This window comes from Paralichthys olivaceus, chromosome 1 (assembly GCF_024713975.1).
Source record: "Paralichthys olivaceus isolate ysfri-2021 chromosome 1, ASM2471397v2, whole genome shotgun sequence".
Taxonomy (NCBI): Eukaryota; Metazoa; Chordata; class Actinopteri; order Pleuronectiformes; family Paralichthyidae; genus Paralichthys; species Paralichthys olivaceus.
Window position 1 is genome coordinate 24862667 of NC_091093.1, and position 21714 is coordinate 24884380.

Below are 21714 nucleotides of genomic sequence, written 5' to 3' on the forward strand. Positions count from 1 at the left end.
AAGGCTCATTTATGCTCAATGTTAGATATGCATACGGAAACGGACGGAGCCTTCTATCAGTACTCTGCGTGCATTTCGTCCGTATATGTGCATGTCTTCTGAAAGGTTACGGATACGGACAAAACAGAGTAGTACCACAGGAAATTGAGGCGGGGCAGTCTAGCCAATAGTTCAAGCGAGGCAACCATAGGACACGAGCAACGAGGAATCCCCATTTTGCCCAAGGACACTTCAGCATGTGGACTAGAGAAGCCGGGAACCAGGAAAGAAACCAGTTAGTGGACAACCCACTTAACCTCCTGAGACACAGCCGCCCAGGACTTAGATGAGAGTTATACCTGGGAAAGGATTCATAAGGATTGTAACCTGACTAATGTCAGTTACACTACAACATCTAAGTTGCTAATATTAGCGAACAGTAGCCAACATAAGTTGCTGGTCATTAGCATAGCAGGCATTTCTGGGGCCCTGTGCTGAGAGGGGGTCCCTGTTAACGGCACAGTACATCCACAGCAAAGACAGTTTTATTAGAACCCTAATGAATGATCGGCTATGTAGAGGAGACTGTAATGTGACCTGGGTTGGAAATGCCACTAGCTTTTTGCCAAAGGCTTTAGGCAGTTGTTTGATGCCAGGCCTCCCAGGTCTGTTTCGCCTGGGCCCCTTAAGTCCATTGAAACGCTCCTGACAATAAGTTAAACTGTGGTTATGCTTGATGGATTGGTCAATGCACGCAAACAGTGACATCAACACCTGACACCCTCCCTTTTATATTTGCACTTGAGGTGTGGGGACTCTCTCTCCATAAAGATAAGCGTTGCACTGAAAAAAATACAACGTTGGAAAGGGGCAAGAAGAAGACAGGAACAGTTTTGGCACCGGCTTGTCTCCTCCAGTGGAACTGCTTCACTGATTCCCTTATTAATGACATAAAAGCTGTAAAAGAAGTCCTATACACTCAAATAAACACCAGTACGACACAGTATGAGGCCGAGCATCTTCTGCTCCTGCAAATATTTCACAATACGCACAAACGCTAGAATGCCCTTATTTTAAAACGAGTACAGGAAGTTTTGCAGTTATTTATTTTTGTGACATATTCGACAGATAAACATTAACACTCAGGTGAAAGATCATTTTCTATTCTGCTGTGAACCAAGAGCAATGTTTATCTGTTGAACATGTCACAAACAAACATATCTTCAACACTTCCTCTTCCCATTTAAACGGAATCCATTCATTTGCTTTAACAGGGATTTGATTGTTGTCAGAAGACACAGCTTCATACCGTAGTGTCCTGAAATTTAGTTGAGTACATAAATAGACTTTTGTCCAAGGAAATACAGTAGATATACCAGAACCACAGCAGTACCCTCTGCCAGTGTGGACAACAGACAACAGCAGCCAGTGTGTCCCGAGTGTTAAGGGGATCGGACAATGAACACTTTCGAAATCGACCAGTAGATTGCAATCGACCTGTTGGTTACCTCTGACCTAGGCTGTGTTTAATGCTGTTCATTTGTAAGAAACAGATGCTATTTTTTATATTTCTGAAACTCACAGTCTTGCTTTAACTCACAATATTACACAGTCTTGTCATTTGGCTGAAAGATAATTAAATCAGTAGGTACAACCTCCTCCCCCTGATCCTCTCTTTAAAGTTAAGAGCCTTGTAAACTCCACCAGTGCAACTCCACCCAGTCCTTACTTTCCAATGTACACAGGGGCACACAACTACTTAAGTGTATGTATAAATCCTCACTCCCCTTCCCTGACTTCTTAGTGAAAAAAAATTCTTGTGGGAGCTTCATCAAGAGCTGGATCAGATCTGGGCTTGCGAGCACCACTCACACGCTCAACACGCACACACATGCGAGGAGACTGAGTCCACACATACCAACGTGGTGGCGTAAGGCAATTGGACAAAGAAAACCGATTTCTTATGCATTTTTCCTTGGACTATATTGGAGGGGGGATCTTTTCCAAAAAGAGTAGCAGGTTTTGTTCACTCGTCTATAACAAGACATCCTGCCTGCCTGAGAGGAATTAGCATCTTGATTCCCTGGTATTCTGGTGCTGAGACTCCAAACCTGTGAATCAGAACCAGCTGCTTTACTGCAACCCCAGGTTCCTCAAAACAAGCATAATACTAAATGGACACTTTAATGGGATTAGAATGAGCAAGTGTGTGTGTTTGTGTGTGTGCATGTGTTTGTGTGTGAGGAGGGAGGGTTTGAATCCCATACACACAAAGCTGTTTATTTGCATCTGAAGGAAGACATGCTCCTGCTGACTGTGTCAGACTCATTTCGATGACCGAGACACGGCCAGATAAGATCACTGTCTAAACTCTCGACTACACTTCAACCCCTAATTTTTAAGTGGCCTGATAAATCAAACTTAACTCCGGCTGGACGAGAAGTAAGTCCAGACTAGTGAAGGTCTCTAGTCGGATGGACTTTGTATTTATTCGTTTTGGAGCTGCTACAGGTGATGACGTGCTGCAGAACTCCTCCAACCATCACGTAATGTTTAACAGACCTTAATGAAAGAGCAACAAAGGAATAAACAAAGGTGCAATGTGATGCATAGATCTGACAGAAAGATAGTGATCTCACTGCTCCTGCTGTTGTTACTGCTGGTGCATGTGTGTGTGTGAATATATGTGTGTTTCTTATCAAGTCAGACAGGAGCTCTTGAATGAGGGTGAGCAATGTCAGAGCTGCTCCTGGTTGACCCGACATTTTCCCCGCATCCTCTCATTTCTCACCTCTTAGGCACACACGCGCACATATACACGCACACACAGGTTTGTGCAGCTATCCAGCTCATTGACCTGGCCGTGGTCCTCCACTGACAGGACATTTCTTGTGGGTAGGAACACTTGTGTTTGTTTCGTTCACCTGTGCAGCCTGTCGTTCCCTTGCGCACAGAGTATCCCAGGTCGCAGTGGCAGATGAACGATCCCTTAGTGTTCTCACAGTTCCCGCTCAGACAGATGTTTGGGTTCAGCTCACACTCGTCCACATCTAGACAGGGAGGGAAGAGACGAGTGAAACAGAGAAGGAGCAAGAATGTTAATGTGCTAAACACAGTTACACCAAAGGAAACGTTATAACAATGAATAAAACTGACTTCGCTCATTTGTTGATTTGGCCTGAAAACAGGTTTTATATATATATATTACTCACAATAGAATAACACCATGAACTATACCAAAGCTTAAAAGGTATTTACTTTTGTTAAATACAGCAATAAAAGATGATGTGTTCATGCAGACACATTCATTCTTGTTACTGTCAGGTTTTCTCCCTCAGTGGAACCAGACATCTAAATGTCACATCTTCCTCCTTAGCTTAGGCAAACTAACACAATGTTCACTGTCTTATAATTCAAAAACAACAACATTACTCTCAGTTCTCTCGGACTCAGGGATCTGACTCATTACGTGCTGTTCTCGTGACTCATATCTTGGATAACCATCAAGATGATCATTATGCTCTTTCAGTAAATCCTAGAGAACCCCCTGGATTTAATAAGAAGAGTGCCGCAGAGAGTGAAGCTACAGCGTTTTATTTTTGGGCATAAAAACGTGCTTCTCTTACCCAGACAGGTCTTCATATCCTCAGATGACATGAAGCCGTCGAAGCAGAGACACTGGTATGTCCCCGGGGTGTTTGTACACTGGCCTCCGTCACAGGTATCTGGGCTCTCCTCACACTCATCAATATCTGAAGATACAGAGGCAGACAGGAAAATCAAAAACGGGAACAGATCAATGTAGATGATAGGAAAAACAATTGTAAAAGTTAAAGTAATCCAGGTTTCAATGGTTGAAGCGTTACAATAGCGCATCAAGATTATAACATAAAACTACACTTCAGGGTCCCATACAGGCCAAGAGACTGAACCATACAAAGAATTCTGGTGTAGATTTCTTTTCTCACTCATAAATCACTGAGGTCACATCAGGACAGACCTTGCAAAATTACATAAACATTACGCTGAGTAACGATGAGGCAGTTCTTCTTCTGCAAAAATGATCCTTGATCTCTGTCTCAATACAGTATCGCTCTCTGGTAATTAGAGAGACACAGGAGAAGGTCTATGACCGACACAGGAAACCTGCTGTCATTTGCTGAAATGAACATCGTCTCGGCCAGAAATGCTGTTAAACTGACGGCTGTATTAATCATTAAGCAGCACTACTGTTATCTGATAATACTTTGAAGCTAATAATGAATGAGCAGTCCTTACGTTTGTCTCAGTGTATGTTTGCTTTGAATAAATGCCAGTCAAATTACAGCAGTGTCTCTCTTCTGTATAAATTAGGTTTCCTGATGTGCCATTTCACTCCTGCTCTTAAATCAGGTCTATCTAAACACAAGCTTTGAAGTATTGTTGTACCATATGTGTAATTTACAGGAACTAGAATTACCGCCCCATGGTTGTGTAACTCCGCCAACCAGTGCAGTCTCAGTCTACGTATTTTCTTATTTCCAGATTCATATGAGTCCAAGTAACGACCGGTGAAAATTTGAAGAAATTCCCTATAGTCAGTCTTCAGATTTTGTGTTTCAGAGGCCAAAAACATTGTTTTGTGAGGCCACTGCGACCTTGACCTTTGACCACCCAAATCTAATCAGTTCATCAGTGAGTCTTATTGAACACTTGTGCCAAATTAGATTCTCTCTATGCTTTCTTAATATAATCTGTTCACATGACGAAAAGGGGTTCGTAAGGCTACAGTGTCCTTAACAGTTTACCTTTGAGTGACAAGTTCTAATCACTTCCTCCGTGAGGCTGAGCAAACGTTTGTGCCAAATTTGAAGAGCTTCTTTCAAGGTGTTCTTGAGATATCACACTCACAAGGCAAAAATCTGCTCTCCACCAAAATCTAATAAGTTCATTCTCGAGTCAAAGTGAATGTCTGAACCAAATTTGAAGAAATTCCCTGGATGGGTTCTTAAGAACATCACAGGCGCGGAGGAATAAAAACCTAAACTGTAACACTCATCACTGAGAGGGAGTTTGCTGTAGTTACCATCTAAATCCCACTATCATGAGAACAGGACAAAATAATGATGATGTTATAAATGCCACGACAGACAGGACAAACAGATGTACTTACCAGTGCAGCTCCTTAGATCAGGCATCAGGGCGTATCCACTGTTGCAGCTGCACTCATAACTGCCCTCTGAGTTGGTGCAGAAAGTCTCACAGCCGCCAAACTCAATGGTGCACTCGTCAATGTCTGACAGGCAGAAAGACACACGCTGTCACATACTGGTGGCGTCTATTAAAACTAACCGTTGTGTATTTGTATTTGAAGCGGCCGTACGCGCTGTACCTACCAACACACTCCAGTCTGCTCTCAGTAGATTTGTATCCTGTGTCGCAGGTACACTGGTATCGGCCAATCATATTCACACACTGGCCGTTCCTGCACAGCCTGTCACTCAACTCGCATTCATTGATATCTGTGATAGAACAAAATAGTTATTGACATTCTACACAATCAATAAATACCTGTAGCTCGCATTATCAATTATTTTTTTATCATTAATGAGCAAGTTGATTGTTATGAGGGATAATTAGGGCCATATTGAAGAAAAACAGTTCTGAGATCACAAGAATAAAGTCCTCACTTAATAAGAAAAATACTATGAGGTATTTCATACTATGAGGATACAGACAAGAATATATCTTTTTTTTATCGTAATCTTACTTAGTTCATGTAATATTATTACTATTCTTGTAAACTTCTGATTTTAATTCTTGTAATATTATGGTATTCCATCATAGTTTGGAAACCAACAAAAAATAGACATGTTTAAATTCCTTGTTTAATCTGGCCAACAGTCCAAACCCCTCTAAACTTACATGTTTACATTTGAGATTTTTTGGCTTAAAAGATTTGTTTACGTACAAACTGTACAAGATGTTCAGGTTCAGAAGATAAGTTCCAATGAGGAATCTGACATCATTAAACACACTGTGTTAGACTCATTTCTACAAACTGTACTATACAACTGAAGTCTATGATCATCATTTTCAACGTGTTGCTTCAGCAGAGATAATGAACTCCATTGTGTCACAGGGGATGAGGTAGGCTTTTTCAGAAATGCTTAAATTGTTTTTATTGGTTTGGGTGGTAATAAAAAATAAATGAGCTTCAGGGGCAGTGATTGTTACATCATCGACTGAAACCTCCGTTCAGTGCATTAGGTCATCAGAATAACACCCGATGAATGAATGTTCAACTCAGTGCTATAAGCTTAAGTCTGTAGTTGTCCAGCTAAAAGAAGCACTTCAACTGTCAGGTCCTTGCTCTTGTAGAAAGATTGTGCTGTCACAACACGTCCAGTCAAGTTGGTGCTCAGGTACCAAAAATATGACAAATACTATTAAACTCGTTACTAAGTGACTGAATGAAAAAGTTGTTCAGTCAACATCAGCTGTTAGTTTTAGAAAGTGAAAACACTGCCTGTCTACACACACAACAAGATGGCTGATTCTTTGTCAATTACCCAATGAGAACTGGACACATAAAATGCCTCCCTCTGAATGATCTGTCTCTCTTAACGACTCAGTCTCGCTGTGAGGAGGATTTGGATCGCCGCCACTTCGCTGCCGCTGTTCAGTGTCTGATAACTCGTCCAATTGGATGATAATTAGGTCTATTGAGGGAGATTTTTCTCTCCACAGTCACCAAAGTGCTGCTCATAGTGGGACATGTTGGGTTTCAGGTTTTCATCAATTATTTTCAAGGTCCTGACCTTTTATGTAAAGTGCCTTTAGATAATGTATATTATGATTTGGTGCTGTACAAATAAAAATGTATTTAGTTTAATTCTGCATCCTCAAAAGATATTGAAATGTAAATGTAAAACAGTAAAATGCTGCCTAAAGTACAAGTTATTCCATACAAATTATCCCCAAACACATTTAAATTAATAAGGATAGTATTAAAAGTACAGTATTCAGAGCGTCGAAGAAAACATCATTTCCTGTAGCGATAGCCAGAGCTAGCTAGAGTATGAGAATTTCGGAAATATTTCCAAATTGGAGCCAATCTAAGAATAACTATGACCTAAATAAATATTAAGAAAAACAAATATTTTAAATTCTTAAGAGATCATTTTTTCCCCTCATCTTTACCGTATTGTCTCCTTCCACCTTAACACACATTCAGACACCCTCACTGATCGGGTGTTCATATCAGCCCATTTATTAAAGAATATACTGTGTATCCCACACATACACAGAGCTAACTCAAACACTCCCACCCACTCACAGAGCATCAGTGAGCCCACACACGGAGGCAGAAACAGCGGCAGACGGGGGGGGGGCGATCCAGAGCTCACTTGTCATTCAAACTGTCAGCTCTGTGACAACATCGTCTTTTTTTCTTACCCTTTTATCTCTGAGGAAACCACACTCATCCACATAGATCACCCACAGAAGAAAGGTTCAGAGAGGAAGCGTTTGCTCATAACTCACCCAGACAGGCCGACCCGTCTGGTGCGATCTCGTGTCCATCGGGGCACACGCACTGGAAGCTGCCCTCCGTGTTTACACACTCGCCCCCACGGCACAGCAGAGGGTTCCTCTCACACTCATCGATGTCTGAGGGGGAAAGATCACATGTACAACACACACACATGAGGAGGTATGCAGTGTTAGGGTTCAGTCACACTGGGACCGGCCTCTTCAAATATTTGTTTCACCTGTCGTCTATGGAGCCCATCGGATTGATGGATTCAAAGTTGTGCTTTTAGTTGTGATGTGAGCTGCGAGGGGCTTTGGCACATTTACAGGTAAAGCATAAGTTTGACCTGAACATTAGTGAGAGTCCAGTTTTAGAGAGACTTTGGGTCTGGGACGTCCTGATTCAGGAAGCAGCAGAAACGTTAAGAATGTAGATTGACAGAAAACAAAAATAGTTTGTTAAAATGTTATTTTTGTTAGCCTGCTATTACAGTCAGCACCAACAGCTCATGACTGATACCCTGCCCACTTTATATCCAGTCTCAGATCCTTTTTATTTTTTGCCACAGCGTGCAAGTAAACTTTGTTACGCCAATTTTTGTCTAATGGCGGCTTTGGGCCAACAAAAGTACTGAGACTCCTCCATTTTGTGTGTATACCATTCCTCCCAAGAATTGAATCAAGCGGCGTCGAAGGAGTCGACCACAACCGAAATAGAACGTTAAGTATTTTCACAGATGGCAGAACGTTATTACTTGTAGCTATATGTTAAAAAAAATCCTTATGCTGGGGAGCTGATTGTGTGTCGCTCACATGCTGGTCAAGTATCTAATAAAGGACAATTATCTAGGACTTTATGAAGCAGTTTATGAAGCAGGGCGATTGTGGCGACACTTGGCGTGCACACAGTTGTGCTCTTAACAGCAAGCAAGGGTTGAAACAAAGTCACTTTAACTCTCCTCTCTCACACACGTACATATATATACAACAGTACACAGCCTGGAAATTTCACATTACATCAGCTGTCTAAACAGCGAGTTCCAGGTCTGGCATGTTAGCCCAACCACCTCATCCAGAGCTTTGGCCCAAGCGGGAGCGTGGAGGAGATGACTGGGTTGTGACTGGGACGAGGGCTGTGGTGGGCCTCCCTGTACTTGGAGACCTTGGTCGGTTGGCAAAGAGCCGCACTCTCAGATACTTTAACCGGGTGTGAGAGAGAGATTTAATTTCTCAATCATATCCTCAGACTGAAGCATTTCATGTGGAGGTGCCGTCTCTGTATCTCACTGAACCAAAACACGTCGAGCTGAAGAGGTTGCGTGTGTTGTAACGTCTGCAGGTGTGGGCGGTGTTGGAGGATTCGTCACTTACCCATGCAGTTTTTCATCATCATGAAGCCGCTCTCGTAGCCTTCAAAGCACTCGCATTCAAAATCTCCCGGTGTGTTGACACACCTCCCCTGTCCACACAGGTCCGGAGAGATGCGGCACTCATCGATGTCTGCAGGAGGAGAGCAGAGTAAAGTTTTTCTTTCAAACTGCAGGCAGAGAAACAACTTGTAAAATATAAATAAATAAATAAAAAACACAATAAAAACATTTGTTTTACTTTTTTTATTCGGTGAAGCTAAAATATGAAATACAAATGAAAGGAAAATCAAGCACAAACTTTTTAACAAAAGGTAAAGCTATAAAAAATCTTATGGGTGAAATTAAGGTCATCAAGCAAATTCTGCCAAAGTCTAAATTCTAAAGGCCTGATCCCTTTTGATTTGAATCCACATTTTAAAACACTTAGACTGGGATATCACTCATACGGGGTTAAAAGGTCTCAGATATCATTTACTCACGAGGAGCCTATAAATTATTTCAAAAATAAAGTAATGACACTGATGTTTAAACCTTAAATGATTGTGCGCACATTTCAACAGAGCAGTAATGCAGCTAACCAGACGACAGGGACCGGCTCCAACACGTCCACAGCAGCCAGATTCCCATTAGAGTGCATGAAGTATGCGAATACAGGCGATGGCTTTACACCACTTTACTGTAATTGATGTTGGCAGAGGGATTCAGAGCAGGGGACTGATGGAAAATGGATTTTTGAGATGCAATGCAAATGCTACAGTGTTGTTGTAGCTGATGAAAACATGACAACCAAAAAAATAGAAACTGGGGATGTTTGTTAGCTCCAACAAGAGCCACAAAATCAAGATCTTTCCTAACTTGAATAACCGTTGTAAAGTTGATCAGCTGTTGCTTGTTGTTTAGTCAATAAAATGTTAGATAATAATGAAAGAAAACCATCTTCATTGCCCCAAATTTGTACAAATCCAAAGATATAAAATTTTCAACAATTACCAAGTTTTATTTTTATTGACTAATTGACCCCGCGGGTCGTCAATCACGTGGCCGTGATCATATCAGACATCCAACGTAAACACAGAGCCACATGGAGCATTGGTTTCAATTTGATTTTTCTGTTTGGTGTTGATAGGCCCAGTAAAAAGTTCCTTCCTTCAGAACTACTCACCAGTACAATTCCGCTCATCAGAGTCCAGGGCATAGCCGTTGTCACAGCGACAGCGGAAGCTGCCGATGGTGTTTCTGCACCTCCCATTCGAGCACAGGGTGTTTATCATCCTGCATTCATTTATATCTGAGGTATAGAGCAGAGGGACAGGTGAGACATAGTAGTTGAAACAACACAGAGTCCTCGAAGTCTCCGGACATGACACTACCTTTTAGGAAGGGTCGGCCGTTGATGAAGTCCCCCCTGTGTGAGAAGCCCGGGCCCCGAGGACAGAGCCGTGTATAGTCTGGACCGCCCTTTTCTGGACATTCGTCACAGTCGGGGCCCCAGGCCACGCCGACGGAGCAGCAGCAGGCATCCACACGGTGCTTCCCTGGGATGGGAGCCCCGCAGCGCTCATCCTCATGGGTGAGGTAACACTGCTCCGTACGCAGGTCTGAAAGACACAAACAGTCAATAGAAAAAAAGTTAAAAAGAATCGCACATAAAACCACAAACTGACTCATATATACATTTATATGTTATACCCACCAATACACGTCCTGCCACTGACATCAACAGTCATTCCTGGAGGGCACTGGCAGAAGAAGGAGCCTGGTGTGTTGATGCACTTGCCGTTGATACACACCCCAGGAAACACTTGACATTCATCCACATCTGACGGCAGATGACACACAGAGCAACGTCAACAACAGCTCCAACTGAGTTTCCTCCAATACAAAGAAGGTGTGAATGTCCAGAACTCTGTGGCATCGAGGAAGAACTCACCTTCACACACATTTCCTTTGACTCGAGAAAAACCTTTACCACAGATTGGATCTGAAAAAGGGGGGACACAGAATAGATGCATTTATAGAATGTGCTAAGTACTGAAATGTGTACAATGGTGCAAATTAATCATCTCACCTTTTTCACATTTGGCACAAGGGCTGTTCCAGGCCTCTCCCAGTGTGGCGCAGCAGTGGGACTTCAGTGTTGCCCCGTTGATGTTGACCTCACAGCGATTGTTGACTATTTTCAGCCAGCAGGTGCTTTTTGTTGTCTCTGTTTGAAAAGATAAACAATTATTAAATTAATAATTACTAGTATAATTTATTTAATTAATTTTGGCTTATCACAGTTTTCTCTATATGTCACAAAGTGTATTTCATTTTATTTTTCTGAAATTTAAAGAATATTTAACCCAATTTTCTCACATTGTTTAATGTAACAAGTAATTTTATATTGAATAAAACACATTTTGCCAGTTAAAGTACAGTATTTTGCTAATTATATCAAATCCAAAACAATACAATGTTCACTTACCTATACACTCCAGAGCAGTGCTGTCCAAAGAACTGCCCGTTGAACACAAACACACAAAGGACCCTTGGCTGTTCATACATTCCCCATTAATACAGGGGCTGGACTCACACTCATTCACATCTGTGGGAGACAAAAACAAACATAAACAGTTTTTTCTTTTCTCTCTTATCAGTCTGACATAACACAAACAGTTCTGAAGAGAGACTCTGCTGTGCAACAGAATGAACATGTCACTGACCCTCGCAGACATCCGTCTCCGAATTGAAGCGGTATCCTTTAGGACACTGACAGGTGAAACTTCCTGGTGTGTTCCTGCACAGCCCGTTGTCACAGAGCAGTCTGTTCATCACGCACTCATCAATGTCTGAAGAAACACACACACACAGATGACTTCCCACCCACTGTCATATGATATCAAGGCCTTTAACTTTAGAACATTAGAGAACACTTCACCTACCAACACAATTTTTGCCCGTCAGGTCAACTTCAAAACCTTCATTGCAGGTGCATTTGTACGTCCTCAGCATATTCTCGCAAATTCCATTCTGGCAGATTTCAGGGTCGAGGGCGCACTCGTTAATATCTGAGAAGGTAGAGATCAAGTCATTGAACATGAGGGAAAGACAAATTAAAAACGATTGCCTGTAATTCATGTGTCCCTGTTTTGTTTCTTCATAAAGAAACACACTAGCTTGAAAACCTTGTGGCCATTACCTCTTCCATCGCCGGTTATGCCGATGCTATTGGGGCAGAGTGCCAGGAACTCAGCTGCAACAAAACAGCACAAACAGCACAGTTGAATTGATAAAATAAGAAATAACAGCAATATCACATTTACCTAAATCTAAGAAATATCAAAGCAAGACATTTATACCATGTAATTACCCATTTCCATACTTTCTCATTACCCAAGATGTATATAAAACTTTCTGCTTAATGTGGTGCAGCTATGGCGTCTGTTGATACAGAAACTTTAATTGGCAGGACTAATGAGAAGTGACTGCATGAAGCGCGTCAGTGTTTGTGTGTACGTGTGTCAAGGAGGCTGTCAATGCCTCCAAATTGTGGGCGTTCCAGCCATGACAATGATACTGAAATCGATATATGTCAGAGAAGACTCAGCGTTTGATCTGGTCATTCTTTGAATTTATCGCAAGCTGTGTGTGTGTGTGTTTGTGTGTGTGTGTGTGTGTGTGTGTCAGGCAGTATGAGGTGGCTCCACATGTGTAAAGGGTGGAGTGATTACAATATCCATACCAGAGCTTTGTGGCGGGCAGGGCTGGCAGGGCTCCCCGTAGGCGTACTCTGTGCTGGCACAGCAGCACTCAGACTTGGTCACGGCTCCGAATAGAGGTCGTACACATTGTCCTCGCTTGTAGCCACCATAACATGAACTGCGCATATGTGTGTCTGTTTCAAACAAAACATGACAAGACAGTGGATGAGAAACATAGCGGAGGCAAGAGCTGTGGAGAGAGGCGAGAGCCTGCAGCTCTTATAAACAACAAGACTGGCAAAACAAATGGTTGTTCTCGCTCCATAATATCCAGGGATTTGAGGCATTCTAATGCGCTGATATCATCCTGATGAAAACTCAGCTAGGCCTAGTAACAGCATTTCAATACTTCCCACACAATACACAAAGAAATATCTTACGGGGGAAATGTGGGAATGTTGAAAATAAAGGCATAAACAGATCTGGATTGACTGCCAGTCCAGGGGGACTGAAGCAGGAGGAGGCAGGAAAACATTTATCAGTGTAATGCTCATCAAGGGTGGTGAGCATGTGGTTGCAACAGGAAACCAGATTTAATACGACATCATCATTCTAAGCTTCATTCAACCCTAAAGCTGTATACAGACTTGAACTCTGTTCAATGTCAAGAAAATGAGCCTTTCATCTATGATGAACACAGCAGGAGATTGTCCAGGTCAGAGAATTTAACAACAACAGGAAAATGTTCGGAACGTTCAGGCGAGGGCTGGCGTCTGGGTAGAGCATGCAGGGTACAGGAGGCAGGATGTAAGAGCTAAATTACACCGTGGTAAGCTAAGTGTTTTTGTTCACAGCAAAATGATGCCAGCGTTGGTCAAACCTTTTGGCAAAAGGTCTCGAAACTCGTTGTTTTTCCAAGATGACAAATTTGTCTTTTAGGTTTTTTCTGTTTTTGCATCTGCAGCATGTTAGAAACGTCATCAACTCGCTTAGAATGTTGCTGCTGTATTTTCAAAAGGATATATCCCAATATTTTCTGGACATTTTACTTGGGCACGAAAAAGCTCCAGAAAATGTTTGGCGACTGAATCAGACATTTGTTTCCTCACAAACAGCCCCTCCAGAAAATTTCAGGAAAATGAGGTCAGCTGTAGTGAGAATTCACTGGAGACGGAACCGTATGTGTTTGCAGGAGACTGCTGGAAGCACAGATTCTTTTTCGAAGCAGGCAAATGAATAAAACTGAAAGTAAATTTTTATCTTCTGTCTGCAGCAGCTGAACACTCTCAGAGATTCAGCCGCCAGACTGAAGCAGAGGGACAAACGCCAGACACAAAAATAAATGGTGTCTGTGTTGGCTTCAGTAACTTCTGAAGCTAAAATACATGGCCACCAAGCTACCTTCATCTAAAGAGTGTGTTGTTTTTGTGCTGAGATTGGTGTGAGATTTCTGTGTGCCACGGTATCCAAAACAAACACATGAGGCGTTCCTGGAAACAAAACTACAGCTCCATTTACTCACCGACACAGACCCGTCCATCCAGGCCAACCGCCATCCCAGCCATACACTCACAGCGGAAAGATCCCTCCGTGTTGACGCAGTGGCCGTTCATGCACATACCTGGAGTCTCACACTCATCGATGTCTAGAAACAGATGCAGCAAAATGATTTCTCCATACATTTCTCTTCACAGTATGAACAGTAAAAGGGAAGAATCCATTAAAACAAACCATTATCTTGCTAAAGTGGTGGTTGATCCTAAGGCACCTGATTCATTAAAAAGACTGCTGTACAGTCTTAATTTTATGACCTCAACTAAGGAAAACATTCTTCTCCCGCCCCTTAATCCCATCAGCGTATTATCATAATTATCATAATGAGCGTAAACAGTGATATGGCATGCACGCATAACTCTGTGTGTGTGTGTGTGTGTGTGTGTGTGTGTGTGTGTGTGTGTGTTCTGTCTGGGTGTGTGTTCCACAGACAGACTGTAGATAGAGACAATGAGGTCCCAGGGCCCCTTTAGACTACACATTTCATTAATGACTGCATACATCAGCACACTTCACCCACACCTGACTCTCGTGTTTATTTATTCTGCCGGGACTGAACCAGGTCAGTGTCTCTGAGATCAAACGTCTGTATCTGAAGTCATGTGGAGGAGAATCACTGTCGGTTACACACTGAAAACACTAGATGGAGATTAATGGTACCCATCTTCAACATTACATCAATGTAAACTGATGTTGCCTTTAATGTTCCATACATCTGAAAATGTCACGCGAGACACGAGAAGGGTGGTCGGAGAGCGCATACCACCGCCAAGGACAACACCCTTTTTCACCATGTTAGAAGTGAAAAATAATTCCTGGATCCACCTGTTTATCCAAATCTGCTCTAAAATGTATTGGGTGCTTCCCTGGGTTCTACCCCACTCTTCCACAAAGATTTATGAAAAAAATCAGGTCAGTAACTTTTGAGTTATCCTGCTGAAATCCAGACAAACAAACAAAAAAGCAATAAAAACACAATATGTGTAGTGGAGGAAAAGATCAACTCTAAAGTTTAAGTTATTATCAAACTGAAGCTGTTATTGCAACATGGTTTCCAGGAAAACGCTACTTTCCCTTTTCTTTTTGCATTGGACAAGTTTAGGAAAAGCTGCCTGCGAGAATTTTAGAATAGGCGGGCCCCAAATATCCACATGTCCAGCTGGCCTGCCAGGATGCTGAGGAATTTTTCCAAGGCTTTTAGGGGGATTTTTGCCCTGTGTGCAAAGACTCACATAACAGCACCACTAACATGCCAGAGAAGTAGCCACCTTTCAATTTAGCTGTAAATGTGGGCGAAAAGAACGACTGAAATGTAACATATATGCACTGATGATGTAACCAGGGAGCGTGACGATGTAGAGCTGTGCTGTTGTGACAAACACACCTACACACATGCGTCCACTGCTGTCAAGGAGGAATCCAGGTTTGCAGATGCACTTGAAGCTGCCGTCTTCGTTGATGCACAGTCCATTGAGACACATGTTCCTGATCAGACACTCGTCCTGGTCTGTGGATGAACAGAAACAAATTGATGGAACGGCACTAATGTACTGAGAAACAAATGCTGGTTAACACCCACAAACTGTGAGTTAACAAGACATTTCTCAAGCTTCATTCTGCCCCATACTATTGTCAAACATTCAGTGACACTCATGTATTTCAGAATTGATCGCTCACTATCAAATAATTACATGTGTGTTACGTGTGTAGTCAGAGAATTAATTCCATCAAACAAATACAAAGCTAAGATAGGAATCAGAAGTGCTGGACTAAAAATACTGCTGTTTGAACAGCCAACTCTATAAAACTAGATCTGATTCTTTTTATACACTCTCTGGCTAAACATTCATTCAGGTGTGAGTTATATAAGAGGCAAGAAAAATTGTAAGAGCAAGGGTTTTGCTGAATCAAAACTAGTTTGAACAATGACACTCAGAGTCTTGCAAAAAGTTGCATAACAGGTCAAAATACATTTATATAAATTCACGGATCTGAAAATTAAGAAAATGCGGACGTGCAGCTGGTGATAACTTCAGTATGTTTTTTGAGGTATCAGAAATCCAAGTGATTTTTAAAATCTAAATCAAATCATTTGTAGCCTTGTCAGCCGCAAAGATTTGTATTATTGTGAAAAACCTACGACACCACCTTTACCTCCCCTCAGATAACTGTCACAACTGACACTGAATCACACAATACATCAAATCTGATCACATTAGAGACAGAAATAGACGGTGGTGAAACTGTTGTTACCCAGTGACTTTGCTGTTTGTGAAAAGTGCTAAAGTGTATTAGGTTTTGATAGCTACACATGTGCAAACCAACTTCAGAAATGAAAAGTGTTTTATAAGCAGTTCCAAAATGACTCGATGGAAGGCAGAGTGAAAAGTCAAGCATTATTGAGGGAGTAAAGAATGACGAGATTAAATCACCACGTCCAACAGATCCAAGGAACATCTAACAAAAAATTTCTCATCCTGTGGTCGTGACAGACAAATACTCTTTAAATATATATCTGCAGCATTAATGCAAATGCCAGAAATGAACAAACCTTGACAGTTTTTGCCATCTGCTGTAATTTCAAATCCAGCATTGCAGACACAGTGGAAGCTGCCCTCAGTGTTCACACAGCGGCCATTGTTGCAGATACGACCGTTGGCCACACACTCATCCAGATCTGGCACAGACAAACAGAAAGCACAGTAAACACGTGCATCATCTTAAATTGTGTGTGAGTATGTGTGTGTGTCTGTGTCTGTGTGACCTCGGCACTCTGTCCTGGTGGCAGTGGTCTGGAATCCAACGGGACACTGACAGATGTAAGACCCAGGCGTGTTCACACACTCTCCATGTGCACATGGGTTTCTCTCACACTCATCGTCATCTGGAGCGAAAACATGATGCTCAAACACCTATTAAGAGTTAACTTGATTCTCATTCTGTTCAAACTTACCGACACACTCTCCCCTTCCATCCAACCTGAACCCCATGTTGCACTCACAGCGATACCCAATGCCCGGCATGGGGATGCACCTGCCATTCAGGCAGAGGTTGCGGTAGGCCTGGCACATGTTGGTGATGTTCTGGGTTTGGATGATAACAGGACCTGATGAAAAACATGAGACAATAAAATCATATGAAGAAAAATCCAAAGCATCTGCCTTCATTGGATCATTCAGCATCATGCTTATCATAGGACATTTAGTTAGACATCTTCAATTGAAAGAATATGTAGACGCATTTACTGCAAATGTACAATCAGTAGCTCAAGCTGAGTAATATTGGGAATGGAAAACATGTCACTGTAAAAGCTGAGATTTAGCAGAATCTTCTATCATTCTCATAGAGATTAAAGGTTAGAAGATGTTTGACTTCTCTCCTAAAAGCCCAAACTCTGCAAAATCCTACTTACTTTTTAAATTTCATCATGAAAAATTTCACACACTAACCCTAAACCACATTTAATATCTCCACAGCCACACCCCAATGAAACAAGCAGTATCGTGTAAGAGCGCAATGTTTTCCATCATTAACATGCAGCTCATTAACTGGAGTATGTTGGTTGTTGTTGCTCAAAACTGAGATTTTGAACATAGCAAAACAAGTTGAGTGGGAGGTGGAGCATTGCACATCCAGTGACTCAGACATTAAATCATCACCAGTACTAGTTGCATGTTATTGTGGCACATGAACACTTTGTCTTTTCAAGAGTGTGAACAAGTGAAACAAACACAGGCTGAAGCAGAAGCATACCTGGAGGTAATTGTCCTGGAAATTGTCCTGGATATTGTCCTGGATATTGTCCTGGATATTGTCCTGGAATTTGTCCTGGAATCTGACCCGGGATCTGGCCTGGAACCTGGATGGGAATTTGACCAGGGATCACTCCAGGAATCTGGCCAGGGGTTTGACCAGGATATGGAAGTGGGTAGATGCCAGGTAGGTCGGGACTCCCTGGGACACGACCGGGTATGGGCACTCCACCGTTCCCGTCAGGTATCTGGAAACACAGTTTCTGGTACTCTTCTAAAATGAGAACAATGGAAAAACAACAGAATGTTGAGCCTGTGTTGACACATGAGACACAGAGTTGAGGCCATGTGATGGTGAGAGATTCCACCTGTTGCACGAATGGGGCACATCTCAGGCGTGGACCCGTCAGACCAGCAGCGTCCACTATCACAGCAGCACTGCATTTTGGTCAACAGCTGTGAGTTTTGATTGGCGCAGCGCCCGTTCAGCAGACTAGCATAGCAGTAGCCACCACGAGCATCTGTGGGAAACAACACAGCATGCGGTCAGTTTAACTAACTGTACTGTATGGAACACTGCATGTGTTGTCTGCTTATTGAGCAAACTGGCAAGAGTACAATCAAAAGGTCATTGTTGCTTCAGATTTTCCATCATTTGGAAACTGGAAGCCATTTCCAAGTCATTGCTTCCTATTTTGTAAGAACCTTTCCTATATCCTGCAGTTTCTGGCACGGTGCACCAGCATGACTGATACTCAGGTTCCTATTAATATAAATACATCATGTTTTGTTGCACACCCAGCCCATCCAGCGCATTCACACGGACAAGCTGACATGCTACACTACTGACTGCTCGCTTGAGTTTGACAACATGTCAGAAAAGCATAGAGCTGGTTGGAGGAGAAACAGTTGGCCCCTTTAAGGGTTCGAAGTTGATGTTAAGCCTGAGTGTTGCTGCATGGGAAAGAAACTAAAATGTTTGGCGAAACAGTTTTCTGGAACTAGACGCTCAGACATTCCTTCCTCACAAACATCCTCTCCTGAGGGGGTAATGATGTGAGCTTGTGTTTGCATGCATATGTGTGTGTATGTGTGTGTGTGTGTGTGTGTGTGTGTCTTTGCATGTGAGTGTACATCTAATGAACTATGCTGACCAAAATTCCTCCCTGCTCTGTTTGGGTCAGATTGAACTGACTGTGTGTGTGTGTGTGTGTGTGTGTGTGTGTGTGTGTGTGTGTGTGTGTGTGTGTGTGTGTGTGTGTGTGTGTGTGTGTGTGTGTGTGTGTGTGTGTGTGGCAAAAAAGCAAGTCCTCATAGTGTAAATTATTACACTTTGAAGTTCAGACATGTTCTAAGGGTAGTTAAAGGTTAGGTTTGGGTGAAGGTTAGGCAAGTAGTCACTATGGTTAAGGTTGGAATAAGTCTCCAGGAAATCAATGTAAGGCAATGTAATGTCCTCTGAAGTCATGGAGACACAAGTGTGTGTGTGTGTGTGTGTGTGTGTGTGTGTGCGTGTGTGTTCACACATACGACACACATACACACACTGTTCCCACAAACTGAAAGAAGGAAGTAGCCATGATCTAAAAATCAAAGTCACCTGAGCTCAAGAGGATTTTTCCTCTCTCCTCATTCGTCATGTGCCCTCCTCAGTGTGAGGAGAATATATCTCATTGTTGTGGAACTAGAAACAAGCAAGTGACTACTGACCTAAATTCTACCAGCTGGAATGTTGGACAGCTTTCTGTTCTTTCTGCCTTCAGAGGCAGCCATGAAGGGAGAAGAACCAAAATGGGGTGGAAAAAGGAAAGAGAATGAGGCAGCACTTTCTTTTTTTTTTTTTTTCCTGAGCTGCTTTGTCTCATATTTTACCTATCCAAGGAACAATGAACCAAAGCAAAAAGAATGCAGTTGTTATTCCTTTTGGAGAGGTGTGACCCAGAGGATGACTGAGGAGGAGGACTCACCTATACACCTGGATCCGTCCAAAGAGGAGTGATACCCCTGGGGACACTTGCAGAAGAAGCTACCGGCAGTATTAGAGCATTCACCTACACCGCATAGACCTGGAATGTTTGAACACTCGTCCAGATCTGAGGAGAGGAGAGGAACGGTCTATGTCAAAAAAAGCAAATTAACAAAAAAATAACTTGAAATGAGAAAGGGTGACTAAAGCACATGTTGGCAGTGACAATGGAAATTAAGCATTGTCACAGGATATTAGAGCCAGGGGTCTCTGTGGCTGCTCTTCTCTTAGCACGTTAACCAGGTTCCCATGCGAAAAAAAAACGGTTTTAAAATGTCTTTTACACAGTATTGACGTTTTCCGGCAATTACGTCTGGGCATAAAATAGAACATATTTCGCTGTGCATGTGAGTGCCACAAAAACCCTGCTCAGTGTGTTCTCACCACAGTTAAACTTGGTCTGGAAGTTGTCAAATTCATATCCTAATGAGACAATATTTTTCGCAGGCTAAGTGCGAGTTTTCATTTCTGGAAAAACAAAAGTGCTGCAGAGAGACGGATTTTATTAAACCATTTTGAGTCAGAAACATTAAAAAACATTCAGTGGCCATAATTATAAAGCAAGAAATCTCTTCAAAACTACAACTCTCTTGATTTATATTGTGCATGGATATACCTGGCTAACAAGCAGTTTTCACCTTTTTTTAAATGCCTGACTAATGTAACAGTGGTTAAAGTGGAGAAGAGTTAAAAACCAGCGAGGTCAAACCAGGCAAGTTATGGTCGTAGCAGCAAAACAAGCAGTGGTGCAATTAATAACTCAAAGATGTGTTATTTCTTCTTTAAAAGTTACTCAGTCTTGTGTTGACACATGAACAGAGAAGAAAAACAAGTGAAAACAGCATTTCTTCCAAACCTCACAATTAAGTATTGTAGAGAATTACTGGGAGAAAGCTGAGTGCTACTTCGTTTTTAATTAAACTTATTTCCAGGGACGGGCAAAGTGGCTTATGTGTGGTCTTTCCCCACAAAGTAATAATTAAAACACCACGACTGAGGTGAAGTTAACCACAGCCAATCCGGTTGTGGCTTTAAACTCTACTTTCATATATGTCACTTAGGAAATTTTTAAATAAAGTTATGAGGTCTGCTCTGTCATCTAGACCGACACTGAAAGTTCGACTCTTCACAGTTATAATACGAGTGAGATTCTTACCTTCACATTTCTGTGAGACCTCGTGGAACTTGTGCCCAGCGGGACATTTACATTCAAAGGATCCCACTGTGTTGATACAGTTTCCTCCCTGACAGATGCCAGGGATGGCCTGGCACTCATCCACATCTGTAAATACGGAGCATACAATCAATGAACAGCCCCTAACACACATTAACACACTGATTCCTTTCATATAGAAAAGAAGAGAAAAGGACATTTAGATGAAATAGACTCAGACACTAATATAAACACACAAATCTTGCACATGCATTGCTTTAAATTAGCTCTGTTTGGCGGTGGCTGTGTCTCAGGAGGTAGAGCGGGTATCACACTAACTAAAGGGTCAGTGGTTCAATTCCAGTCTCCCCTGTTCCGCCTGCAGAAGTGTCCTTGGGGACACATTCGTACATCACTCACCAGTAGTGTGTGAGTGATGTAAGATAAAGAATCTCTAGATAAATACAGACTATTTATGTTTTAACAGTTTGCTTGTGACTTTCCTGCGATCAACAGAATCATGAGTGAAAAGAGAAAGAGTGAGAATAATGTCTTTTGCAGGAGGAACAGAAATTAAAGGCTATGTCGACCAAGGAAGAGAGAGAGGAAAACACTGAAATGACTATAGTCAAAGACTGGTTAGTAGTTTCGCAGCATATGAATATTATACATACAGAGGGAAAGT

General features: G+C 42.1%; 1 protein-coding gene across 1 annotated transcript in view; it reads right to left on the reverse strand.

Annotated features, from left to right (window-relative positions):
• fbn1 (fibrillin 1) overlaps positions 1-21714 on the reverse strand; it is a 60424-nt gene that overhangs the window by 26013 nt on the left and 12697 nt on the right. The window contains exons 8-32 of the mRNA XM_020099478.2: positions 21033-21158; positions 19818-19943; positions 18219-18371; positions 17852-18124; positions 17052-17204; positions 16863-16982; positions 16650-16775; positions 15483-15605; positions 14067-14189; positions 12586-12738; positions 12043-12096; positions 11786-11911; positions 11567-11692; positions 11329-11448; positions 10930-11067; positions 10792-10842; positions 10555-10680; positions 10232-10459; positions 10024-10149; positions 8863-8991; positions 7504-7629; positions 5355-5480; positions 5132-5254; positions 3606-3731; positions 2904-3029 (exon numbers count right to left, since the gene is read on the reverse strand). Coding sequence (XP_019955037.1) covers positions 2904-3029; positions 3606-3731; positions 5132-5254; positions 5355-5480; positions 7504-7629; positions 8863-8991; positions 10024-10149; positions 10232-10459; positions 10555-10680; positions 10792-10842; positions 10930-11067; positions 11329-11448; positions 11567-11692; positions 11786-11911; positions 12043-12096; positions 12586-12738; positions 14067-14189; positions 15483-15605; positions 16650-16775; positions 16863-16982; positions 17052-17204; positions 17852-18124; positions 18219-18371; positions 19818-19943; positions 21033-21158 — 3327 coding nt within the window. The remainder of the gene's footprint in view (positions 1-2903; positions 3030-3605; positions 3732-5131; positions 5255-5354; positions 5481-7503; positions 7630-8862; positions 8992-10023; positions 10150-10231; positions 10460-10554; positions 10681-10791; positions 10843-10929; positions 11068-11328; positions 11449-11566; positions 11693-11785; positions 11912-12042; positions 12097-12585; positions 12739-14066; positions 14190-15482; positions 15606-16649; positions 16776-16862; positions 16983-17051; positions 17205-17851; positions 18125-18218; positions 18372-19817; positions 19944-21032; positions 21159-21714) is intronic.